Genomic DNA, 22547 nt, shown 5'->3' with positions numbered 1-22547 from the left:
CAGGGTCAGCTCACGGATACACATTACTGCTCTCCTCCTGCAGCCTGGGGCTTTCACACCGGCCCCCAGAAACTTCTGGTGAGGCCAGCGAGCTACAAAGACTGGCGGTCTAACCCAATCTGCCAATTCACGCGTTCCCTATATTCCCGCGGGAGAACACACAGCCTCTCAGAGCATCATCTTCTGATGGACCATTAGGACCAAGGAAGCTTAATTCAAAAAGGGCACCCCACCTCTCCCTTTCCCTCCCCCAAACCCTGTTCCCAGGTGCCTCATGTCTCAGGCAGGCCCCCCCATGCTCTGGCTCCAATGCCACCCACGTGCCCCAATCTACCATTATACGGTTCCAGTCAAACACACTGCCCTCCCCTGGATCAACTGCTCCATGGGGCAGGCTCAGCCCCTCTGTCCCACCTAAGCCACCCAAGCCAGAGCTACCCAGTCACTCCAGGCAGGCCCCCGCTGCTGTCTGAATTTCTCTACTGCGCAGCTTTTCTCCCCCTGTCCTTTCCACTCCTAAAACTCTCTTGAAGGCTAAAAACAAGCCACCACCCTCCTTCCACCTAGCCGGCCCTTTTATCTTTTGGCAATATACCAGCATTTTCCCTGGTGATTGTAGCAAGGCTGGTGGGGCAGAAAACAGCAACAGCGAGACAGGGCCACACACAGGGCCTAGCCGCTCTGAAAGGCCTGGCTGTCCCACTGCCGGCCAGCATTGCTTTAGGGAGAAAAAAAAAAAGGAAAGGATCTGGGCTCTGGCATCTGCGTTCTGCTACTGAACAACTTGGTTCAACGGGCAAAGCAGGTGTCACGGCTCCGGCTCAGCAGTTTCCAAGAGACGGGGTGGAACCAGCACTTGCCTCATCCTACACATGTGACCCCTTCACCCCAGCACACGAGCAAACAGAGGACACTGCTGTATGACCAGCTCTGCCAAACAGGCTCAATCTAACTCGCTGAAGTGGCCCTGTTGATGAGTTTATCCATCATGCAGGTAACTTGCCCAGGATCACCCAGAAAGGCTGTGGCAGGGAACTGACCCCCAGACACCCTGGCTGGATGGAAGCAGGCATTACCATATGCAGATGAGGTTCTTTAGGTAAATCTGATATCTTTTATTAGACCAACTAAAATAGTTGGAAAAATTCTTCTTTATGAGCTTTCAGGTACAAACCCTGTATCACGCTAGGCAACAGCACAGCAGTGGTCAGAAATACCCCAGCCCAGTCTTGCCTCCCTCAAGGGAGGGAGGCGGGGGCCGAGAGTAGTAACAGAGGTGGGGGAAGGGAGGAGGAGCCCGAAAGGAGAAGGGGCCGAGGATAACAGCAAGACCAGAAGGTTGCGCTCGGGTCACAGAGGCCCCTGAGGAGTGGATGGATGGGATCAGAGGTGCTGGAAAGACAGGAAGACATGACACAGCACTGGCTGCAAAACCACGGCCAAGAGGAAGAGACCAGCGAGCAAAGAGCAATGGTGAGAGCCATGAGTTTCCAGAGGTGAGGGAGCTGGGGAGGAGGATCGGAGAGCAGCCAGGGAGCAGAGGCTGGGACACAAATAGAAAACATGTGTGTGTCTGCCACAAGCTCTCGACAAAGCACAGAGCCAGCCACAGCATCTTCCAAAGCACAGACCTAGCCCCATCAGGGAGCACAGCCCAGCGCTGCACCCTGACCCTGCTGCCCACTCTCTGCCACACAGCCAAAGACAAGGGTAGCATCAGCCTCTCTCTTTTACCCCGTTGGCAGGCCTGAGTTTGCACCTTGGACCACACAGTGGGGAAGGGACACTCCCTGCTTGGCACCCAGCCTGTCCTCTGTGACACCTGGGCAGCCTGGCACGGCGCTCCAGGAGCGGGTGCTGCCGCGCTGCCTCCACCGGGCAGCGTGCAGTCTCCTCACAGCCGCTTACCTTATTTGGAGCTCAGGAGCTCGGATCCTGTAAGGTTTCCAAAAGGTTGCCATGGCAATGAAACGTAACCCAAAACGATGTTTTTCTGCCTGCATTCTCCCCTTCCCCCCTCAAGCATCAGGGGCTGTGTTTATTGCCATGTAACGTTTCCACTCCTCCCTGTGCACGTGTGCGGGGAGCTCCCAGGCTGCAGCTCCTGCTCTGACACACCAAGTCCCCGCACAGCGGAGCTGGGGTCATGGCAGGGGGGGTTCTGAGCTCAGCTGGCCCCTGTGATGGAGCAAAAAGCTCCGAGAGTGGCGCAGGTGTCACAGCAATGCCAAGCCACAGTGCTGAGGGACACGTTTTCTCAAGGGGCTTCACCTGGCCAAATCCAAGCTGTCTCCATGCTCTAAGGGGGAGCCATGAAGACCTAGTGTCATGAGTGAGAGCACCTTGGGCAGCAATTCTCAACCAGGATGTCAGAGCACCCTCAGGTGCTGTCAGATCCTTTGAAGGGTACCCTAAGACATAAGGAGATAAGCAGATAAGCCAGGCTCAGTCTTGTTCCTGCCTAGATGACCCCCAGCCCTATAGCCCAGCCCCTGGGATGATAGGTAAATATTATAATATGTACATTCATTTTTAAATGGGGTGCCATTCAATTCACAGATGTTATGGAGGGGTGCAGCAAGTCTGATGAGGGGCGCCTTGAGTCCAAAAAAGGTTGAAAGCCACTACTCTAGGGGGTGGAGGCTGAGGGGGAGTCCAGGCCAGAGTTAATATAAGGAAGAGCAAGCTTCTTCCACAACTTTTCTCCCACCCTGTACACCTCACGGTGGAAGCCAAAAGCTTTGCTCTTTCCCACTACACAGAGCCTGCCCTGGCCCTCTCTTCATGTGGACATCCTACAGCCTTTATATAGGAGGACCTGAAGGACAAACCTACCCCAGAAAGGGGAAAAGGTCTTGGCCTATTTTCCAACCTACCCCCCTGCCCAGCTCTCAGAAGCCCCTGGGTAGGCATGCGGATCTGCTGGGTGAGCTCCCACAGCCAGTCCCACTCAGCCAGGCCAGTCGCAGGACATACTCGCATAGGTCAAGGCAAGCCAGGGACAAGGCCATTCTCAGACCCAGGCAGAGATTAGCCCAGCCATAGGGTCAGATTCCAGATCTGTGGGATTCTCCCCCACTCTGTCCACTTTGGAGACTGGCAGGAAGGAGTGAGTCACAGCCGGCCCCAGCTTTTACCATTTATAGTCAAAGCGAGCGCAAAGCCATCGCTGGGTCCCTGGAGAGCTCAGCTCCAGCCCCCAAAGCTCCCCGCTCAGCCCAGGCCTTTATTATTTTCCTTTAATTCTCATTATCTCGGGGGTCATCTCATTCAGGGTAACTGGAGCCCTGAGGAATTCCTTCCTGGGCTGTTTCTGCCTGAGAGGCCTGTGAACGGCTGGGATCTCTTCCTCATCTTCCCAGCCTCCCTCCACGCCATGCCCACACGCCCCCAGGCCCAGGAGGAAACTGTCTGAGGCTTTACAAATCAGCTGTCGAGCATGTGTTCTGGATCTGATGCCATTTGTACTGGGGATGGGAGATGGCAGCTGGGGAAGAGGCAAGCTTCCCAGTACACACACACACACACACGCACGCACACCCCTAAATCCAACTTTGTTCTTAGCTGTAAAACCCTTCCTAGATGCACAAACCCACCATGCCCAACCCCAGCAGCATGCGCACACGCACACCCCCCCCCCCAAATCCAACTTTGTTCTTAGCTGTAAAACCCTTCCTAGATGCACAAACCCACCATGCCCAACCCCAGCAGCATGCACAGCTTGTACAGGAGGGACCACACCTGAAGGTATAAGGGGGTTGGGGACACATGAAGCTTGCCCTCCACAGAAAGGACCTCAGCCAGATCTCCCATACCAGCTGGGTAGGGGCAGCCAGGGGTTTTAAATGCAGCTGCTGCAGCACTGACTGCTACCAGAGATTTAGGGTGACGCTAATGAGTGCTAATAAAGACCATTCATCTTCAAAGCAAGTAGAGAAGCAGAACATGACCTTGGGAAGTGACATCTGGAAATTAATTCACACCATCCTAGCTACCCTGACATCACCACATTAACTCCCTGCATGCTGAAGAGTTGCACTCCAGCCACGAGCCCTGTTTTCACATCAACTTCACTAACAAGGCGGATCTTCCTGAAACTGCTTTTCAGAGAGCACCCAGTGCAGTGAGACAGATCATCCTCTCTCTTTGACTGAGTCCTACTGGGCTCCAGTCTCTGAAGAGGTCTCTGGGTCGCAGTGAATTACTGGGGATCACCACCTGGGGTTACCTGAGGAGTTGGGGGCTCTACCTTCCTCTTCTTCTTCTGATTCTGCTTGTTTGTCCTTGGATAGACAATCAGCATTTCCAGCCACCTGCAAACAAACAGAAGGAGCTGTGGTGAGGGTAGGCAGCAACAAGAACTAAGCACATAATGCATATCTGCCTGACTGGCAAGTCTGACCCCGATAGCCAGGTGGACACTTTATTCAGCTACCTCCCTGGAACCCACGTAGCGCTACAAGAAACCTCTCGGCTGCCTTCCAGCAAGACAACTCGTGCTGTTAGGAGTTTGGGTGGCGTCAGCATTTCCATTACTAACCCCTATTTTCAGGGGTTTATAACTTGGCCATAAAAATTCCCTCCGAGCTGGAACTTGGCACAAAGAGAATCTCAACCTCGCAGAGCTGGTTAGGGCCAGCACAGCAAAATGCTACCCAGAAATTCTTCGTCTTCCCAGTCGCCAGGAACCACAGGCCTGAAGAGGAAGAACAGCTCTTGAAGGAGAGGGGGTGGCCGTAGAAAGAGACAGAACAGTACTGAACAAACTGACTCAGAAACCGCAGAGGTGCAGCAGAAAAGGATTCCAGAACCCGGTTTGTCACCCCCAGCTTCTAGTTCTGAGCTACCGAGCCCTGAACCTCGCTGGCTGGGCCGACTCCGAGAGCAACCAGTGTTGAGATCATTGGCAGGATGAAGTTTGCCGAGTCCTGTCCTCATTTTTCAAGTGAAGCTTTCGCCTCACTGCAAAAACCACAGGCACAGTTTGGCACAGGCTCTGCTCCAGAGAGAGACAAGGACTTGGAATGATGCAGGGAGTGTGCAAGGAAAGAGGAGAAGATACTGGGGCACACCAGAGAAATCTTACGCTGGATCCTCCTGGAATACACCTGCCTAGAGAGCACCAGCTGCATGCTACTTCCCAAGATGCCAATGTTAACTCCATGCTCCCTGTATATTTTACTCTAAAGCAACCTACGAGACAGAGAGAAAGGAAACGGTCTTAAAAAGCCCAGCACTTGCCATGCATCACTTGCTTTGTGGATTTCTCTACAGGCTCTTGCCACGTCCTGATAAGCAGCCCTTACATTTCAATTAACTCAGGCTCAATCAGGATGACAATGGCTGATTCAAATGTTCCATGCTTCACTTCACTATATCTTTTTTTTTTTTTTTTTTTTCTTAAGAGCGGGTGTTGTAACAGTTTGGGAGGACCACATCAGCTGGGTTATGGTTAGGCAATAAATGCCAGAAGCATGCAATGAGCATAAAACAAATCCAAGTGAGGGGGGAGAAGTCTTGATGTCGCATTGCAATTGCAAATGAAACTACCCTGGCTTGGAACCAAATGCGACTTTTTGGGATGATTAATGTTCACAGTCAGAAGCAAATGCCGCGCTTCGAAGTAAGATGCTGGGCCAAGGCGTAATAAATCAGCCCCACCTTGCTATCCAGCGTGCGTCTCTCTCAGCATTCCCAGAAGCAAACAGAGCAGGATTTGGGAATGGCAGGCTGAGCTGGGATTTGGAGCCAGCCAAGACACACAGTGCAGGGGAAGAAAGAGGAAGGACAAACGGGGCCGTTTTGCAATGTTCCAGGGCATGACAGAGCAGAAAAGCCAAGCACAAGAGGAGACGAGGGCACAGCTGTATGTTTTGGGAAAGGCTGGGGCAGAGGAGCAGGACCTGCTGAGAGAGCCTGTAATGCTGTCAGTTAGCTACAGGCTGGGAAGTCATGTGTGAGCAGAGGGAAAAGCAGGAGCTGCTGCAGAGCCAGCACATGCTAGAGACCCAGAAGCTGGAGCCAGGCTGTTAGAACAGGTCTGAGCAGTCCCTGGAGGTAACTGCTTGCTCCCTTACTCTGTTCAGCTCTCAAACCAACTCCTGCAGGATTCACAGGGGAAATCTCAAGGGCAAAAAAAAAAAAAGACAAAATGGGGAAACAAGCCTGCTGCAGGTATGCAAAGGGGTCAACACTCGCTTCTGCAGCTGCACCCAAAGTCCAGGAGCTTCTAGCCATGGCAACATTGGCACCTGGTGGCGAGTACAGGGAGGTTATAGCTGCCTAAGCGCAGACCAGGCTGCTGACCACCCCACCCAAGGGAGACCGCCAGATTTCCCCAAGTGCCTCATCAGTACTGCCTCATGCAGAGACCCCCAAGTTTCCCCAAATGACAATCCCCCATCCTGCACCCAGAAAGCAACCTCAGGAAACAAGCCCTTGATGTGGTTTAAAAACCAAAGCAATGCCCCATCCCACTGTAGTCCCAACCCAAGGCACCATTCGGTCCCTAGAGCGGAGCCCTGCCTGCTGCTTCCTCCAACTGGGAACAGGCGGGCTGGGCAACAAAGACCGGAGCGCGCTGGGGCAAGGCCTGGCACCAAGGCTGGAAAAGGGAGGGAAAGGGAAATCACTGCACATACAGGCCCCTTTTCCTGCCCCCTCCTCACCCAGCCTCTCCGGGACTGCGCCAGAGGAGAGGAGACAGCAGCACTGCTGGGATCGTTTTTGCTACCTGCTACCCCAACCACCTCTTCAGACCTGGCTCCCTGATCTGCTCTCATCTTACACAGGGGCAGGAAGGGGGCTCCAGGCAGGCACCTCCTCAGCATCCTGGCTCTGCAGCTGGTGGGAAGCCCCGTGCCGGTGGCGCACCAGAGAGGCAAAGCAAGCAGCTGTGGCCCAGCGCTTGGCTCCTCAGCTTCCTGCTTTGGGAGGGGTCAGGACAACTCTGGCACATGAGGGAGGCTACAATCCAACAGACCAAGACAGTGCAAGATAAACTAGAGATTCCAGGTCTGATCAGCGATCCAGCTCTGGCAGCTGGTGGCAAGGTGCACACCCACAGATAGGGAAATAGTTGTAAAAGCCTGTAGAAGGCCAAAGTACAATGTCCTTGGAAGGCTGATCCTACCACCCAGCCCAGGCAGAACCCAACAAGTGCAGAGACACCTCCATGGGGCGTGGAGGAGGGATACAAAAGGGAGGCTCTTCACCCTCTTCTGGTTATTAGGCAGGCCTGGGTGAATCATTTTTCACATTGAAAGCCACCCTACCAGGAAGCACCATTCTGAAAGCCTCCGTGGGAAGATGCCGTTGCAATGACAGCTGTCGAATCCGAAGACTCTGAAAACACCACGGGATTTGAAACACCCAATGGCTTAGATGCAGAGCATCAGAATCTGTTGTTCCAGCATCTCCAGCATGAAAACACCTTCTTTTTTCGGGAGGGTGGAGGGAGGAGTTAGGTGGGCAGTGGCCTTTTCCCACATTATTCGACCTCCTGTCCCAGTTCCCAATGAAAAACTGGTTTGAAATGTCAGGATTTCCCCCAGGACCAACAAGAAACCAACTGGATCCATTTGCTCCGCTAACAGACTGCTTGGGTGGTGAACCCAGCCAGGCAGGGCCCTACCCACGGGAGCTCTCGGCCACAGCCGAGGGCACCAGCAGAAGCCATGGGGTAGGGATGCCATCACCCAGCAGCTGGGGTGAGGGGCTTTAGTGGCAACAGAGAGCACCCGAGCAGGAGGAATGCAAGGGGAGGATGAGACCTCTGCCTCGGGGAGAGAACCACAGGAGGGGCCAGCCCTGGGGGCTGGGATCTGTGGGGTGAGGAGTAGTTTGCCACAGTTCTTCCATGCCCCTGGCCATGCGGACTGGGCGTCCTTTCTTCCTTGCCTTTGCTGCTCCACCAGGTAAACCTGAGGCTCCCTTAGCTCCTCGCCCACCAGGGGACAGCAGGGAGGCAGGGAAATGATTCTGGTTCAGCCTCCTGCACCTGAGGATGGAGGAAAACGCATGCAGGGGATTTCTCTCCCCTGAGCAGCCTAACCTTGGGCGTAGCTAGGCAACAGTCCCAGCAGCAGGCCTGGGAACAAGCAAGCTCCATCATTTTTATTTTCCTCTGAGGTCAGCGGCTCTGCTGGGAGCTCAGGGAGGGAGGGGATGAAAAATGATCCACCAAACCCTTTCCACTCTCCTTCCCGGCAAGGACAGGCAGAAGTTTGTCCCCGCTGCAACAACAAGAACCAAAACACAGGAAGCAAATGCATGCAAGAAGCATGGGCCAGGCGACAGCTCTCTGGAGACCAGGCCTGGGGCACTGGAGGGAAACCTTGCTTGGCCAACAGGATCAGGCCCAAGATCTCAGAGTTGATTTAAAGAGAATTCCCCCTGAAATCAGAGGATTAAGTAGTTCCCCTGGATCACCAGGTCTTCAGTCACTCAATAATTATGGCTCACTCCTAAATGGCAGGTAGTCAGTGGCCCGGCACTAAAAGCAGCTTGCTGGGTCTATGTCCTAGCAGCCAGGACTCTGGCAGAAGTCAGATCTCCGTGCGGAGACTGGGAGGTAGCTTGATGGACTGCAATACTACCAAGAAGCAACCAAGAACCACTTGTGACAGGTGTGGAGAGGGGAGAACACCAGCAAGGGCAGTTCAAAGCCTGTCAAACACACAATGCCGAGGCAGTGAGACAGCAAGCCTGTTCACCAAACCTTCCCACTGCAGTGACCTTCTTTAAGTAGCTCCTCGTGATGTTTTCAGACCAAAACCCAATTCAAGGGGCCATACTTTTAAATGCATCCCACCAACGTCAGGCCCTTGAGCTCAGAGCTGGCAGGCAAGGAAGACCGAGCTAGAAACAAGTGAAACCAACCAACCTAGTTTAGTTGTTAGAGCCATGCAAAAAGCAAGCAGTGCACAAGCTGCCATGTTAGACATGCAGGCAAGAAGAAACACGGCTATCCATATAGGGGGCCATTAACACGGTAGCAGGAGGCTCCAGGGGAAGCCGTGGCACATGGCAGGCCTCACAACCACTATGTGTGGTACCATGAAAATGTTCCAGACAAACCCCGTCCCAGAGAGCTGAACAGACCAGGTTGGGAACACCAAGGAGAGACTCAAGGATTTGAACAGGGGCAGGACAGGAGGCATCCTCCCTCATTCCTGGCCTGCCCTTGTTCAAATCCTTGAGTCTCTCCTTGAGGAGAGAAAAACCACAAGATAATTAAGCAGCACAAGGAGGGCTGAGGAAAGCCAGGGCACGCCTTAAGTGGATGCTAAAGGATCCTGGCAAAGTGCTCTGAAAATGAAATGCACCTAGGTGCTGGAACCCACAATTATGACTCACTTGGGAGGAGTATGAGCTGACTAGGTCACTGCTCAGGATCCTATGGTATAATCATGGCCATACAATAACACGCCTCCTTATTGTCGATCCCCTTCCAACCCATCCCCTTCCAAGACCACCAAACCCTCTTGAGGACTCCTCCACTGGCCCCCATGTTTTCCTGGATCTGTTCAGTCTCCCTCGCACTCCAAACCAGTCCATTTCTAAAGCACTAAGTGATGTTGCACAGGGCAACTGGAGTTTCTCCTCTTCAAACCACCAGGGTGTTTGTTACGTCAATGCATGAGATAGGCATCAACAGCAGACAATAAGAACTGGTGCAAAGGCCAAGATTTTCAATAGTAACTAGTGACCGTCAGGATGTTTGTCTATGCTGAGTCCCCTGTGCTCATTCTGCAGTTTGCAAGCGAGCCCTACCCACCTGCTCCCACAGACCACAGGCCAACCCCAGTCCCAAGCATGTGGGACACAGACCTGTCAAGAACAGCCAGAGCGGTCTCATCACTCTAGGTTTGGTTCACATGAGACGGTGGGGGTCAGGGCATGCTTGTGAGGGGTGGCCCCAGAGCACTTGAGAATCACTGCAGGCGTAACTTTAGAGTCTGAATATCGATCCTGTCCCTGAAGCCAGTAACTCAGTCGGCTACAGGCAGCCACGCTGCCCCCTGCTCTGCTGTGAGCATGTGAGGATTGTGGGGGTCTGAGGAAGGGAGAGAAGAGGAAAACCTGCCTCTGCCAAAGGGGAATGGATGAAAGTGGCAGGAGATAAAGGTTACTGGTAAGAGGGACTTGAGAGCAACCTGTGCCATCACCCTTCAGCAAGGAGCTGCCAACATACCTTAAGCACTAGTTAAACCCCTCCAACTTCTCCCCCAGTGAGCACACCAGCCCAGATGTGCAGCAAGCAATCTGAGCCCGCAACTTTGAGACTCAACACTGAATTTGGCTTGTTCAGGGCCCTGGTGCCAAAGTGCACACTAAAGAAAGGTGGGCCTGGCCTCCACCCAGGCCCACCACTCACCCGCTGATGATCTCTTTGTTCTCGGCTCGGATGAAGTGTTCCTTCTCAGGGGTCAGGATGCACAGAGAGAACTTCTGCCCTGTCCGGCTCTCCCCATCCACGACATCTGTGCACTGGTTCATGTTGATGGTGCCCTGGGGGAGGGTTGTGGGCTGGAAGAGAGAAGAGAGATGTGTTAAGGGGAGCAGAGAAGCTGAGCACAGAGCCGGGCACCCCAGCTGGTGGCACAAAACCCTGCTCTCAACAAACCTGTCCACTCACAAGACCCCCAAGGAGCCCAGCCAACCACCCCAGTCACAGTTCTGCCACTTCCCTCTTGGGGCTGACTCCAGCCATCTCATCCTGCTACTCTTCAGCCATGCAAAGCTTCAGTCACGCTGTCCCCTTGGAAGCTTTTGAGTCATGGAAATTCATAGATCTGACCCCTTTCTGTCCCAACTCCTACCAGAGACAGAGACAGCACTTCCCCTGCATGATCAGGAGAAGTTGTGCACCCTCACAGGGTTCGTGGGGGCCTTGCCAGATCCCACCAGCACTTCTGTGCTTGGATACGATACCAGCTCTCAGACAGTCAAACTTCTATACGCTGTTCCACTTTGTTCGAAGTATTACTCTTCCGCAAGGCCCAAGCTGGCCTGTTACAGCCTCCCCCTACCCAGAAACCTCCTGCAGCTGATTTGGGGTTTGACAGTGCTCCCCTCTGCCTCTTCCATGCCTTCTAGCATGACTCCCACTTGAGCTGCCCCACTAGACACTGCCTATGACAATGCTGGGGACAGGTAGCTGCCACAAGCAGGCGTTCCCAGCTCAGCACAGGCTAGATATGCTGGAACGCAGTCTGAGGGCTACAGTCACCATGCTCAGCACTAGCAGCTCTGAGCAAGATCTCTGAGCGAAGAGGACCAGGTTCTGGTCTGGTTTATTTTGCAAGAACCAGCATTGAGAGACCTGGGTCCTAATGTTTACTGTGCAGTACCAGCAGCGCCACCCCTGCACTCTCACCTTCTCCCTCAACTGGAACAAAGTCCAGCTGGAGTCCAAGGCTCCAGCTGTCAAAAGGGCCTATGCGTTTTGGGTGCACCAGCTCACGACCCTCAAGTTTAGCAGGTGGCCATTTGGCACTCTCTCCAGAGCAGCAGGCAGATGCCAAAGCACCCAGAAACCACCAGGCCTGGGTACAAAGCTTCTACATGATTCATTAACACCTCGGCCTTGTCTGGCCTTAAGACCTACAAATGTCACCACCCTTGGCACCCCCCGGCATGGGACAGGTTTCCATGGCAGAGGTAACGTGGGTCCCAGTAGCCAAGACCACTCGAGGAGTTGCGTCCACAGTGGCTCCGCGCTTGCTCATGCACAGCACTAAGACATCAGGGCAGGGAACACCAACCACAGGACAGACCCAGAGCTGTGTACTACGAAGACGAGAGCCTCCTTGTTAGAGGCCTGGGAAAGCAGCGGTGCCTTCCTGCAGACCCAGGCAGCCAGCTCGCTCGGCTCCAGCCCTGCTGGAACGCTCCTGTTTATCTTTGGTTTGTGGCAGCGTCTACAACTGGCAAGGCACAATTCCCAAGCCATCCCTGCCTGAGGGAGCCTGCAAAGCCAGCACGGAGCACTGATCCCAGCGCAAACAGGCCAAGGCTTCGATGCCTTTAATGCCCCTGGTGGGCTACTAATTCCACCCCATCCAATCGCCCCTTCACTTGCAGGACGGGCTCTCTGCTCTTACACATCATCCAAAGCAGCTTGCCCCACTTCCCCAGATCCAGGCAGCAGACAAAAGCCAGAACCTTTCCAGAGGCAACTGGCAGGATTCCCCAGCCCGTCAGACCCAGAGCAGGGAGAAGCAAGAGATTAGCTCGCTGTTCCCTGCCCTGGAGGGGAGACGCTCCTGCTTCACCTTTACAGCCAGGGCTGTGCTCCCACGTGTTCCCTTCCAGGTCACAAACAGAGCATGGTGATGACTGTCCCTGCCTGGAGAGGTCTCCTTTCTGCTGACAGGAGCAGAGGTCCGCCACCTTCAAATGCCTGGAGGAGGCTTGGGTTTGGCTGGCCCAGGAGGGAACATCTGAAGACATACAGGGAGCGTGCAGTGGACCCACGCCGCCTCCACACATCAGCTGCAGGACAGGTAGAGATGCCAGCACTGCCCAGAGCCCTTGCAGTCTCTCCCTCATGGGGAATGGCCACAAAACTGAGGCAACAAGGAAGGGGGTGATGGGCTCTGTCACAGGTGGGGCTCAGGTCTCCTGGCACAAGTCAGAGAGGGTCCAAGAAGGGACAGCAGGAAGAGGAGGTGCAAGATTGAGATGAAGAGCGAAAGGAGGTTGCAAGGAGTCAGAAGAAGAGGGAGCAGAAAGGAAGCGAGGCAGGCAGCGGCTGGGGAAGAGGTGTTAGCACTGACTGGAGCTGACAGGTCCATCTGGAGCAGCCCTCCCTTCTCATCCGATTAGAGCGTCTCCTCCAACACGGCCCCCCCGCAGCTCCCCTCTCCCATCACCACCACCAGCTGCCTCAGCTGGCAGCAGCCTCCCACGCAGAGCCCTTTAAAGCCTGACTTCTTTGACTCCCCAAATAGCACAAGCTGGAAGCTCACCAGCCTTGGCTCAGCCCACTTGCAGCTGCCTACACCCTGGACTCTCCCCACCTCCGGACACAGGGTCTGGGGCACCAAGGAGCGAGTGCTCCATTGCTGGGCTGCTCTCAGGACCTCTGCCTTTAGGCTCAGGCTTTGCCCGCTCCCCTCAGACACCACTTCAGACCACAACCACGAAGTGGCGAACGGAAGGGACCGACAAGCTTCAAGTGCTCTGAAGTGGAAGAGAGGGCATGGAGAAAGCATCCAAGAGCCGCCCCACTGGCGCTTCCTCCTCCTGGCACTCCTGCCTTCCCCCTGCAGATGGCGAGGCCAGCAAGGAGGATTATTTTTGGCAAGTGCTGCAGAGTGCTTTGCCATGGAAACCAGCTCGGTTGCCAGCAAAATACCTTCAGGAGCAGCCGATCCTTTTTATGTAACAGGAAGAAAAAGAAAGGCAGCACAGTCCAGTAGTTTGCACATGGCGCTGGGAAGCAGGAGTCCCAGAGCTGGCTCCGATTCTGCTACTGACTAAGATCCTGGGCAAATCACTTAACCCTGCTCTGCCTCAGTTTGCCCATCTGTGCCACACAGAAAATATTTTTCCTGCTGCACAGCAATGCTGAGACTTAATTGTGTTAATTACCGTAGTGCTTGGGGACTAATCAAGTACAGTGTTGCACTGTACAGAGTAAAATGGTCCTTGGGCCACTTACAATCTAGCAACAAAACTGCCAGAGAAGAGGAGAAAAAGACCACACGGACAAGACTTCAGCCAAGATCAGACAACCAGTGATTTGGGGTGTGTCAACACCGAGGTGCCCACCCGGGCACCTGAAAGAGGTTGGCATCTAGAGGTGGACTGTCGGCTCTCTGAAATCAGGTCCCTCTCCCAAAAACCAAAGACACCTAAGTATCCTGAGGCTCCTTTGAAAACCACAGCCTTTGTCTGCAGAGCGTTTTGAGATCTGGTTAAGACATGAACCAATGACACTGTTTCTGAAAATGCAGCCTGAAGTTTTCACTCCGTGCCATGAGGAGTCTATTCAGAAGAGGGCTTTTCTCTGTCTTATACAACAGTAAAGATAAAACTCTGTTTTCTGGTAGCTATAAAAATCCTAGGGAAAAGCCCCCTCCAGCTCCCACTGGAGTTCCAGAAACTTCTTCTTGCTTGGCTTCAGAGGAATGAGCATTTCCAGAACCAGGAGGTTGCACTGGACTGTTGCGTGGGTTCGAGTCTACTCCCCACCCTCACCACTCCTCTGCCAGGGCCAACCTGCAGGACAGGAGGAGCCTTATCCACGAGGAATTTAGTTATTTACCAACACAAAGGGCACGCCTGGCCACTGACTCACTCATTCTTTTGCTATCTGTATCCCAAAACTTCCTGGCAGGGGTTTCAGGTGTGGAATATAAGGGACTCGGAACATTCCCCCAAAGAAGTTAGGGCAGGACAAGACAGCTTCTCACAAATCCTATCCCTGGTCCTACCTTGGCAGAATTCACAATATTTGCCAATTGTGTTGCACAAATACCCAAGCTGACTAGAGCAAGCACTCAGTGCTGCAGCAGGGCAAAGGTGGTACCCACATCTTCCATCACCCCTGATCTCAGCGATAGCACAGACAGCAGGGTGCACGAAAGGATTTCCTCCCTCCCCCAACCTTGCACTGGTGAAAGTGCATCCTGCTTAATTCAGGAGCAGACTAGAGACACCTGCTTGCCATCAGACACCTGTGAGCTAAACAGACTGATTCAACTTTTATCCAAGCCTACTTTGCATAAAATGAACTTTTCTACCCAGGAGAACTTATACCAACCTCCAGTTCTCCTGTGCAATATGAAGTTTCATTTCTACCTGGGAGAAATGTTACAATCATTGTATTTTTCCTTTGCCTAAGGAAGGGTGCGAGAGCCCAAAAGCTTGCAAATAATTTTTATTTGCAATTATCTAGTTTATCTAATTAAAGACATTGCCGCTACCACAAGATTTCTGACTAGAGACTCCCTGTCTATGCTACAGCTATGCATCGTTACCAACACTTTACTATGGACAAGGCCAGAGTACAGAGCAGAGACCTGGTTTGCTCAGTGGATTCGCTAGCAAAAGTTTTCAGTGCTGACTCTGCACCTTTTCTACTAATCCCAATGCAACCACGCAGCCTCCAAACCTGCCCCAGACACCCCTCAAACAGCACGCCTGGAGCAGACAAGCAAAGGAGTGGGAGCAGAGGGAAATGGGCCAGGCCTGACCTAGGGTGCCACCACCCTGCCTAGGCTGCAGCATCACGCAGTCAACTGGGACCCAGTAAACAAGCCTGTGAGATGAGGAATGCAGGGCCCAGCCAAGAAAAGGCAGGGGAGGACCTGGCCAGGCAACAGGCTTCCTGTAACAAGGTGTGGTCAAGGTATACACCTCGCCTCGTGGGATGCCCACTCAGGGAGGGAACAGGAATCAGAAGTCTCCCTGGGGCAAAGAGCTCTGCAAAATAGCAGCCTTGCCAGCAGGGCTAAGTGGAAGGAGGAAACACCCCATAGTCAGTTACCGATCCTGAAAGATGCCTATGCCCTGCAGTGGACAGACCAGCCGCCTCATCACACAGTAACCTGCAAGAGGAAAGGGAGACAGGAAAGAGAAAAACCACTGGCACAGCGGACACCAGACATGCAACCGCTTATTAGAAGCTCCACAGACGAGGGCTCCTTGGCCTCTCCAGATGGCTCATCACCCTTCCCACACAGTTGCACCTTTCCCCACAAAGAGACAGAAGTGGGCAGGCAGGAGCCCAGCCCAGGAATTATTTAAAGCTGTCCCATGTATTTATTTCTATCTGTGGAGTCGGAGCAGCCACTTGGAGGCTAGGTAAGTGCCAATACCACAGGATGGCCAGGCACCCACTCACAGAGGCCAGGAAAGAAATATAAAAACACTGCACAACAGAAGAACGAGAGAGAAAACTCCTTTGAGCAGGCCTGACTTTCCCAAGAAGCTCAGAAAGGAAAGCAGTGCCCTGGTGAACTGGAGGTTTTTCTGGTTCAATGCCTTTGCTCCCCAAATTCCCCAACATCTGAAGACAATAACTGGCTACCTATAAAGGATGGGTAGTGATTGTACTGCAGGGATCAGAAAGACCAACTTTAAGAGAGGCTCTCACATGGTGGCCCTGCAAGGAGCTGCCCTGTCCTCTTTTCCAGGTCTCAGGTTGCTTTAGAAGAAGCCGCGATGCACCAGCAGCATTGGAAAGCCCCTGAGATAGCGAGATTCCCCCCAGCGCACTGCAGGCTTGGCTGGTCATGATGCAATGCATTTGGTTTCTGAGGCTTTGCAGTGCTGCTGGTATCAGTCCACTAGCGACCAGACAGGGCTTTGCATCAACTGGTCCCCAGGATCAGCAGACAGCCCCCAAATCCCATGAACTATAGGGATGTAGACTGGCCCCACTCCTAGCAGCAGACCCACCGAATTGTAAAGCCAGTTCTCCCAGCTGGTTCTGAAGCTGCATTTATGTTCCTGCCTCCCCTCTAGAGAAAATTAAAATGGGAGGTGCTTTAGAGCAGCCACGAGGCAGGCATGTCGATCACCCCTTCAGAGAGCAGACCCCTTATACTAAAGACCACATGTGGATGCTCATTTTGGGGCCTCACCCCAAGTCCATGGAAGTCAGTGAAGGCCTCTGGATTTGAGTCAGGCCTATAACTAGCAGGCCAAGATGAAGGCTGGTGCTCTGGTCTCTCATGTCCATTCCCCAAGGGGGAGCAATGAAAGGGAAATGACAGCCCTTGCCTTGAAGGTTTCAGGCCTTGCGCCCCTGCTAGATGCCTGCAGCTCCCCTGCTGACATCACTGGGAGCCCGCACATGGAGTGCCTGCGTCCTTAGATTGCGCGCGTGCATTTTCAATGGGGAAGCCGGAGGTGGTGGGAGGGGGAGGACTCCAGGATGTGACAGGGGTAAGTACACAGAGGCAGTGAGCAAAAGCCATGTGTGCACCAAAGGGCGTCCCCATCCCGGGAAAGCAGCAAACACAAAACACTGCCTATCGTTCTGTGTACAGCAGGCCAGAGCTGAGAGAGGGTGTGGCAGCCCCTGTGCGTAGCATGAGCAACGGCAGACCTCCATGCTGTTCATTATCACCAGAGGAAGAGCAGCCAGGGAGGAATTGCATTAGCGTTCCCTTCGGGTCCGACAGATCCATATTTATATACATGCGCGCCCACAACGTGCAGGATGGCTCCAACACAAAAGCTTACACGCTCTTCCCCACCCCCAGGGGTACGGAGATGCAAGACACGCTGTGCTGTACTTTCCACTTTTATAAACTTAACCCGCCTTCCAAGCAAACTTGGATGAGACACAAAGACCTTCCGCAGAGAAGGACACGCAGAAGATGTTTGTCTCTCCCCCTCCACCTCCCTCCTGCCTTGTGCAAGCTATGAATCATTTCCTGATGGGGTTCCATCTTCGACGGCACAGGGCGAGATGGAAACATCAGAGCCAACAGGAAAGGAATAAAGTGTCCCCAGTTCTGCGTTCTGCAGGAAACTAAACAAAGCAGCTCCACTATCTACCCACACGCACCAACCCAACATGTGCTTGGAGACGGGAGGCAGCCGTCAGCAGTCTCCTGGCCCTACCGTACAGGAAGCGTAAGCTCGCAGGATTCTCTGAAAGCCAGATGGAGCATGAAGGAGTCGGTCCCTTCTATCGTAGTCTAATCCATCATCAAGGCCCTGAAAGACTTACAGGGTTACTCAGGCCCAACACGGCACTCCTGAAGCCAATGGGGGCAGAATCAAGACCTTGATAGCCACACAGAGGTAACCTTATAAAGGACTGCATAAAGCAACCAATGTTTACACCCAGCTCAAAGCCACCATCAGCTTGGGAGCACTGTTTCTAGACCTCACGTGACATTGGATGCATTGCACAGTAGCACAATCCACCCCCCATGGCAGGAACCCTTCTGATGGGCTGCGGGATCTCTGAGGCTGGTCAGCCAAGGAGTCTTCACTGATCTGATGAAGTGACCTTCATGTCTTAGGATGAGGGGCGGTCCTTCTGATGAGGGCCTGAAGGATGAGAACCATCTGCCCCTTTTTGTATTTTGGCTGCTCCAGGCACTGCTAGCAGGTCTGTTCCCAGAGATCCTCCCCACCTCAGCCATCAGAGAGAACAGCCTCTCCAGAAACAAGTCCAGGGAGGCACTTCTGACCCTTCACAGCCCCTCGAAGCCTCACTCCAGAAGGAGGAACTTGGGACAAGGCACTGACCCTGCATGAGACACTCCTGAATTTCACCCACAGCCAGGCTGGCCTCCCCTTTTGTTACTGTCCCAGAGTTTCAGGGCTTCCAGTCGAATCAGTGCAGCTGTTTGGGTCCCTGAGAAACCACATAGAGCAGAGCCATGTGCCCAGGCTGGAATACCAACACTGCTATTGCCAAACCATGCACATAGGACATTCCCATTAACACCAGGGGAAAGGTTCTGCTGGACTGAGATCACCTTCCTATTTGGCCTTACTTGGTCTCCGTCATCTCCCAAGAAGGAGGCTGAACACCAAGGCAAGACCAGGAAGGTGGTCCGGTAACAGTTCTCCAAAGCTCAAAGCTTGAGAGCACTGGGGCTCCCAAAATCTTTGTGCTGGCAGAAGGCTCCAGAAGATTAAGCCAAATGTCTGCCCAAATGCCAGACAATCCTGACCTGGAACAAGCATTTCTGAGAGCTGGTTCAGTCTTCCTGACCCCATCTGGTCCTTGGCCTCCCTGCCAAGGGTATTAATTAGTGCCTATTCTGGGAGCTGTTTTGATATGGGCACCTGTCCCATGGGAACTGAACTGAGATCCACCAACTATTTCAATTAGGGGCCTTTGAATTACTCATAGCCACTGGGCTGGTTTCCAGCAAATGCCCCTTATGCTGTTTCTCTCTCATGCTGAGAGTGAACAAGGTGGTAAGGTGTGCTCTGGGGAGGTTGGCTGATTAGGAGACCAGGAAGCAAACCCTCTGAATACATCCTGGGTTTAAAAGAAACCATGACCAGCTAGCAGCGTAGTAAAGGGAGAGCCAGACATGAACAGAAGCAATGGTGCTAAGACCGCATTCAGCGTACCGGATCCTGCACAGACAAGCTCATCTTTAGGATGCAGAAGCTTGGTCCTATAAATAAACAGAGTTCATCTGGGGCTGACCCTGATTTCCATGCGTTTCTAAGAAGAGGAAGCAGTGCGGGGTTATGAACTTTTCAAGAAGGCTGGAAGCTTAAGATACTTGTCTACCGCAATTGCAGGCTCCCCAAGTCCTGTCCAAGCTGGACTTTCACCTATTTTCCTACTGTTGCCTGCACCAGCCCAGTCCCAACTGCGTTAGCAACAGCAAGAGCACAACGTTGAGCTCACCAATGTTTTTGTCTAACCAACCACCATGTTCTTGCTTCGAGCTGGCAACGACTGCCATCCTAGCAGCTGATCTACACAAAAGATGGCCTATTATTATCTTTGAAATGCAAAGGACAATTATCTAACAAATGCAGTTGGGGGGAAAGAGGGGTGTAAGTGTGAGTGCAAGTGCAATGGGGGAGGGAAAAAAGCAAACAAAAATATATATTTTTTTACTTTTCTGCTAAGAACCACAAAGATTCATTTCTTTCTCTCCCATGCCAGGCGGGTTGCCTTGGCATCAGCATCCAAACACCCTGCTACGAAAGACCAAGGTTTATTACCCACTGAACTCTCACGCCAACCTGATGGCACCACCACTGCTCCAGGATACAGGCTCTGGCACATCTCCTCTTTGGAAACCACCCCAGTCTGAGGGTTTCTGACTCTGTCCCAGATACTCAAGAGATCTGAAACAAGCCGGAGTCCAGCAAAAACATTTTCAGGGAGCTGGTGAATGAGAAAACTTTGGGGGAAGGAATTAACCAGCACCAGGAGAAAAGAAGTGGAAAGAGCCCAAACCCACCGAACCCACACAGAGCTCTTCTGCAAACAGGCTGGGCCCCTCTGTGCATCAGAACTGTAAGCCCCTTGGGCCGGAGGCCTTGGTCTCGGTGCTCCCCAGCTGTGCTAGAGAGAAGCCTCAAGGGACTCTGCGTTGCCCTTGCAGTGAAACCCTCCGCGGCACCATGTGACTAGCACTGGGACAATGGCACGGCTTAATGAGCATTTTGTGCTTCCTGCCACTAGACACAATGCTATCAATACAACTGCCCTGGAACGGGTGCTCTCTATTGGGCAGATTTCATTACATTCTTATAGATCATCTAACAGGCTTAGCAGCCTGGATTTATTAAATTAGACAAAGGCTCTTGAAAGTGACCTTAGCTGGCTCCGCAAAAGCAGGGACTGTAGCAATCACCCACTGAGTCATCAAAGGGGAAAGGAAACCAGGCTCTCTCTCACCCTCCCTCAGTTCCTGCTCCCCATCTGCAGCATGGTCCAGCAGCCTACCCCAGCCATAACCAAGTGATCTGGCTTCTGAAGTCTGGCTCTCCTGTCCTCACCTTCTCCCTTCTGCAGCCTCCTCTCAAGTCCTTGTCTCCCATCCCCCAGCAGCTCCCAGCGGGAGCTCCCAGGACTCAGACCCATCTGTCTTTCCAGCAGATCTAGAGTGCCCTATGCCCTGCGGTACCCGAGCATCTCTCTCAGCCTCTCATGCAAAGCTGGCATTAGACTCGCAGGGGCCCCAGGCAGAGGCCCTTTCCGCCAAGTAACTTGCACTAAGTTACCCTAGAGCCTCTCTCTCCACCATGTCTGCCCCTAAACTTGCTCTGGTCTGATGTACTCATCCTCACAGCATCTCTGACAGACAGGGCAGTGCTATTATCCCCGGGGAGCTAATACTTCGAATCTCGCCTGTGGTCACACAGGACATCTGTGGCAAGGACTGGAACACAGGTCTGCCATGTCCGTGGTTATTGCCCCTCCTGCAGCACTAGCTTTCCTCTCCCTTGGTCACCCACACAGCACGTTTGACACAACTCCCTTTGCAATTCAGTCATCAGCAAGGAGCCTTGTGCTTCCAGCAATAATCAGTCCCATTCCACCTTGTCCCCCAGTCCTGGGGTCCTGACCCACATCCTGTGTGGCCTTCACCCTGTCTGTGTGGGTTCTAGTCTCTGCCTGCTAGGCCCCTGAAACAGCTTTCCTCAAGCCCGATCAAGGAGATAAAGCAAGCGTCACACTACTTCCAGGCTTACTCCCTCCAGGATGAAAAGGAATATCTTTCTGTCTAGCATTTTGTGAGGTGGAGGGAAGAGAAGTCTAAAACTTGGGGGTAGCGAGTTCAGCCAGGGGTTGCCCTGAAGAACCCGTTTTTACTCACAGAGACAGGGAGTCTCAACACAGGGTAGGGGCCTTGCCAGCGAGACCAGGCATGGTTGGGCTGGCCTGAGCATCGCCCCAGGAGCCAGGTGTTCCTGGGCTCCCTTTGCAAGTCTCATAACAACACAGCCACCTTGGGCAAGACCCAGACTTGGCACCTCAGGTCCATCTATGAAATGGGTACAGAACTCCATCCAAAGGGGTTTTTTGTGGGGAGGGCACAGAGGAACCCTGCACCCCCATCCTCCTCCCTGGCTCTTTCCAGCTCTGAACGCAGGATCCACCCCTGGAGACGAGCCCAGGCTGCGGGATCAGCCAGGTCCCCAAACTGACCGAGCTCGACTCCCCGCAGAGCCCAGCTGGGGGTGGAAGCGTTCCTCAGCGAGGGCTCAGCTGGGGGCTGTTTGAAGGAGCTGGATCTGGAGCAATCCTGGCCTTATATGGAGATTCTCACATCGTGCACACAGCATTCAGCTGTTATCCACCTCAAACCAAGGTCTGGACTTGGACTTGAGTGCTGCTGCTTGCTGGTTAACAGTTTCTCTGCTGGACAGTGCAAGGCACAGCCGCCACACGCACACACAACCCACCGCCCTCATCCTGCCTCATTTTTACAAGGTTGTTCTGTTCAAAATGGCTGCTACAACTGGGGAGAAACTGAGGAAAACCTCCACGCAGGGCTCTGCCTTACTGTCCTCCCAGGGACAGAAAATGGGACATCTTTGCAGCAACCCAAATGAGGTCTCCTGAAGAAAACGGGAGAAGGGGGACACACAGAGTCACACAGCTTGGCACTGCCCCACAGTTGGCAGTCACTGCGGTTTCCATCTGAGCTTAGGGCCTGAGCAGAGCGGGCCATGCCCATCTCAGTCTATTCTATAGCTGACATGGTGCGATTTATTACCAGCCCCCAGCTAAAAAAAAATAAAATAAATCAGTTCTAGACAGTTCTAATCATTTTATGCCCCAAATTGCCTGCAATCTAAAGAAAGAAAAACGCAGAGCCAGGGTAACATGCCCGAGACCAAACAAAGGGTTCGTGGCAAAGCCAGGTGTCCCACGCTGACCACTGCTACAGCTCAGCCCATGCCTCCTACCTAGCAGAGAACCCGCACTTAAATCAAAAGCATGGGACTGCCGAAAGCAGACTCTGGCTGGCAGGGTGCCAAGGGAGCTGGCAAGCAATCTGCCCCAATGCAAACCAAACATGCTGCAGGCCCCAGGTCAGTCAGGACTGAGACATGATGATTATAACTAAATATTCAAAATGCAA

General features: G+C 53.2%; 1 protein-coding gene across 8 annotated transcripts in view; it reads right to left on the bottom strand.

The window, feature by feature from the left end:
* Positions 1-22547, bottom strand: part of MPRIP (myosin phosphatase Rho interacting protein) — a 127933-nt gene that overhangs the window by 53297 nt on the left and 52089 nt on the right. For all 8 annotated transcript variants that reach the window (XM_090024175.1, XM_090024167.1, XM_090024168.1 and 5 more), the window contains exons 4-5: positions 10379-10530; positions 4229-4313 (exon numbers count right to left, since the gene is read on the bottom strand). In XM_090024175.1, coding sequence (XP_089880301.1) covers positions 4229-4313; positions 10379-10530 — 237 coding nt within the window. The remainder of the gene's footprint in view (positions 1-4228; positions 4314-10378; positions 10531-22547) is intronic.

Source organism: Crocodylus siamensis, chromosome 12 (assembly GCF_052110815.1).
Source record: "Crocodylus siamensis isolate JL-2025a chromosome 12, ASM5211081v1, whole genome shotgun sequence".
Taxonomy (NCBI): domain Eukaryota; kingdom Metazoa; phylum Chordata; order Crocodylia; family Crocodylidae; genus Crocodylus; species Crocodylus siamensis.
Note: the sequence above shows the minus strand (reverse complement) of the source record. Positions and strands in the feature narration are given on the sequence as shown.